Source organism: Mandrillus leucophaeus, unplaced genomic scaffold, assembly GCF_000951045.1.
Source record: "Mandrillus leucophaeus isolate KB7577 unplaced genomic scaffold, Mleu.le_1.0 Scaffold24, whole genome shotgun sequence".
NCBI lineage: Eukaryota > Metazoa > Chordata > Mammalia > Primates > Cercopithecidae > Mandrillus > Mandrillus leucophaeus.
The window spans coordinates 2,656,114-2,658,462 of record NW_012102476.1 but is presented as its reverse complement, the minus strand read 5'-3'; the positions used below and the strand labels follow the sequence as shown (position 1 = coordinate 2,658,462).

The 2,349-nt window shown below is 56.3% G+C and overlaps 1 protein-coding gene across 1 annotated transcript in view; it reads left to right on the top strand.

Moving 5' to 3' along the window:
- Positions 1–17: 17 nt before the first annotated feature.
- The window catches only part of PAGR1 (PAXIP1 associated glutamate-rich protein 1), a 4,405-nt gene continuing 2,073 nt past the window's right edge, over positions 18–2,349 (top strand). The window contains exons 1-2 of the mRNA XM_011982436.1: positions 18–631; positions 834–916. Coding sequence (XP_011837826.1) covers positions 150–631; positions 834–916 — 565 coding nt within the window. The 5' untranslated portion in view covers positions 18–149. The remainder of the gene's footprint in view (positions 632–833; positions 917–2,349) is intronic.

Genomic DNA, 2,349 nt, shown 5'->3' with positions numbered 1-2,349 from the left:
CCCGGGGACGGGCGGTCTGGCCGCGGCGTCCCCTGCGGGAGCCTGATTGGCTGGAGACGGTCCCGAATCCCCCGGGGAGCCCGATCCCTGGGGGACCCTGGCTTCGGACTCTAGCAGCTGTCATCTCAGGGTCCCTGCCCTAGTGGCCTATGTCCCTTGCTCGGGGCCATGGAGACACTGCGGCCACCACGGCGGCGCCTCTGTCTGAAGAAGGGGAAGTGACCTCCGGCCTCCAGGCTCTGGCCGTGGAGGATACCGGAGGCCCCTCTGCCTCGGCCGGTAAGGCCGAGGACGAGGAGGAAGGAGGCCGAGAGGAGACTGAGCGTGAGGGGTCCGGGGAAGAGGAGGCGCAGGGAGAAGTCCCCAGCGCGGGTAGGGAAGAGCCTGCGGAGGAGGACTCCGATGACTGGTGCGTGCCCTGCAGCGACGAGGAGGTGGAGCTGCCCGCAGATGGGCAGCCCTGGATGCCCCCGCCCTCCGAAATCCAGCGGCTCTATGAACTGCTGGCTGCCCACGGTACCCTGGAGCTGCAGGCCGAGATCCTGCCCCGCCGGCCTCCCACGCCGGAGGCCCAGAGCGAAGAGGAGAGATCCGATGAGGAGCCGGAGGCCAAAGAAGAGGAAGAGGAAAAGTAAAGACACACTCTTACACCTTGTTCCTGGGCTGCTCCCCTGATGGCGGGAGGAAATAAGGAGGGAAAATGTGGGACCCTGGAACCTTTGAAAGTGGAGGGAGGGAAGCCAGCGGGGGAGGAGGAACCGGGCAGGGGAGAAGCACAGGTGTGGGTGGGAGGGAGAACCGCCCTCACCCTTCACTCTGTTCACCTGTCCCAGACCACACATGCCCACGGAATTTGATTTTGATGATGAACCAGTGACACCAAAGGACTCCCTGATTGACCGGAGACGCACCCCAGGTACAAACGAGAGGGGACAGTTGGGGGAGGTGAAGGGCCTGGGCTCAGTTACCCAAGATCGGCTCCCCTAGAGGCCTTTGCTTGCTGCCTCAGCTGCCACACAACTTACAGCTTCAGGAGAGAGTATTCACCCAGTAGCACTATCTTTATGACTTAGATTACTACCTCGTCTTCCTTTTTTTTTTTTTTTTTTTTTTGAGACAGAGTCTAGCCCTCGTCTCCCAGGCTGGAGTGCAATGGCATGATCTCAACTCACTGCAACCTCCGCCTCCCGGGTTCAAGCAGTTCTCCTGCCTCAGCCTCCCGAGTAGCTGGGATTACAGATGCATGCAACCAGGCCAGGTCAATTTTTGTATTTTTAGTAGAGACGGGCTTTCACCATGTTGGCCAGGCTGGTCTCGAACTCCTGACCTTGTGATCCCCCCGCCTCGGCCTCCCAAAGTGCTAGGATTACAGGCATGAGCCAATGTGCCCGGCCTCTCGTATTCCTTTAAGAAACAATTATAATACAAAAAGTTAGCCGGGCATGGTGGCAGGCACCTGTAATCCCAGCTACTCAGGAGGCTGAGGCAGGAGAATCACTTGAGCCCGGGAGGTGGAGGTTGCAGTGACCTGAGATCACACCACTGCACTCCAGCCTGAGCAACAGAGTGAGACTTCGTCTCAAAAAACACAATCACGGCCGGGCGCGGTGGCTCACACCTGTAATCTCAACACTTTGGGAGGCCAGGGTGGGCGGATCATGGTCAGGAGATCCAGACCATCCTGGCTAACATGGTGAAAACCCCATCTCTACTAAAAATACAAAAAATTGGGCCGGGCGCAGTGGCTCACGCCTGTAATCCCAGCACTTTGGGAGGCCGAGGTGGGCAGATCACAAGGTCAGGAGATCGAGACCATCCTGGCGAACACGGTGAAACCCCGTCTCCACTGAAAATACAAAAAAAAAAAATTAGCCAGGCGTGGTGGCGGGCGCCTGTAGTCCCAGCTTCCAGGGAGGCTGAGGCAGGAGAATGGGGTTAACCCGGGAGGCAGTAGAGCTTGCAGTGAGTGGAGATCGTGCCACTGCACTCCAGCCTGGGCGACAGAGCGAGACTCCGTCTCAAAAAAAAAAAAAAAAGAAAAATTAGCCAGACATGGTGGCAGTTGCCTGTGGTCCCAGCTACTCAGGAGGCTGAGGCAGGAGAATGGCATGAACCCGGGAGGAGGAGCTTGCAGTGAGCTGAAATCGCTACTGCACTCCAGCCTGGACAACAGAGCGAGACTCTGTCTCAAAAAAAAAAAAAAAAAAAAGCACAATTACAGATAATTCCTTTTTTTTAAAAAACAACTAGTCATTGATTGTGGAAAATTACAGATAATTTTATCATGTTTCCCATTCCCAGAAGTCCAAGTCCTGGCCTTTCAATATTATCTAGATCCGCATCCCTATA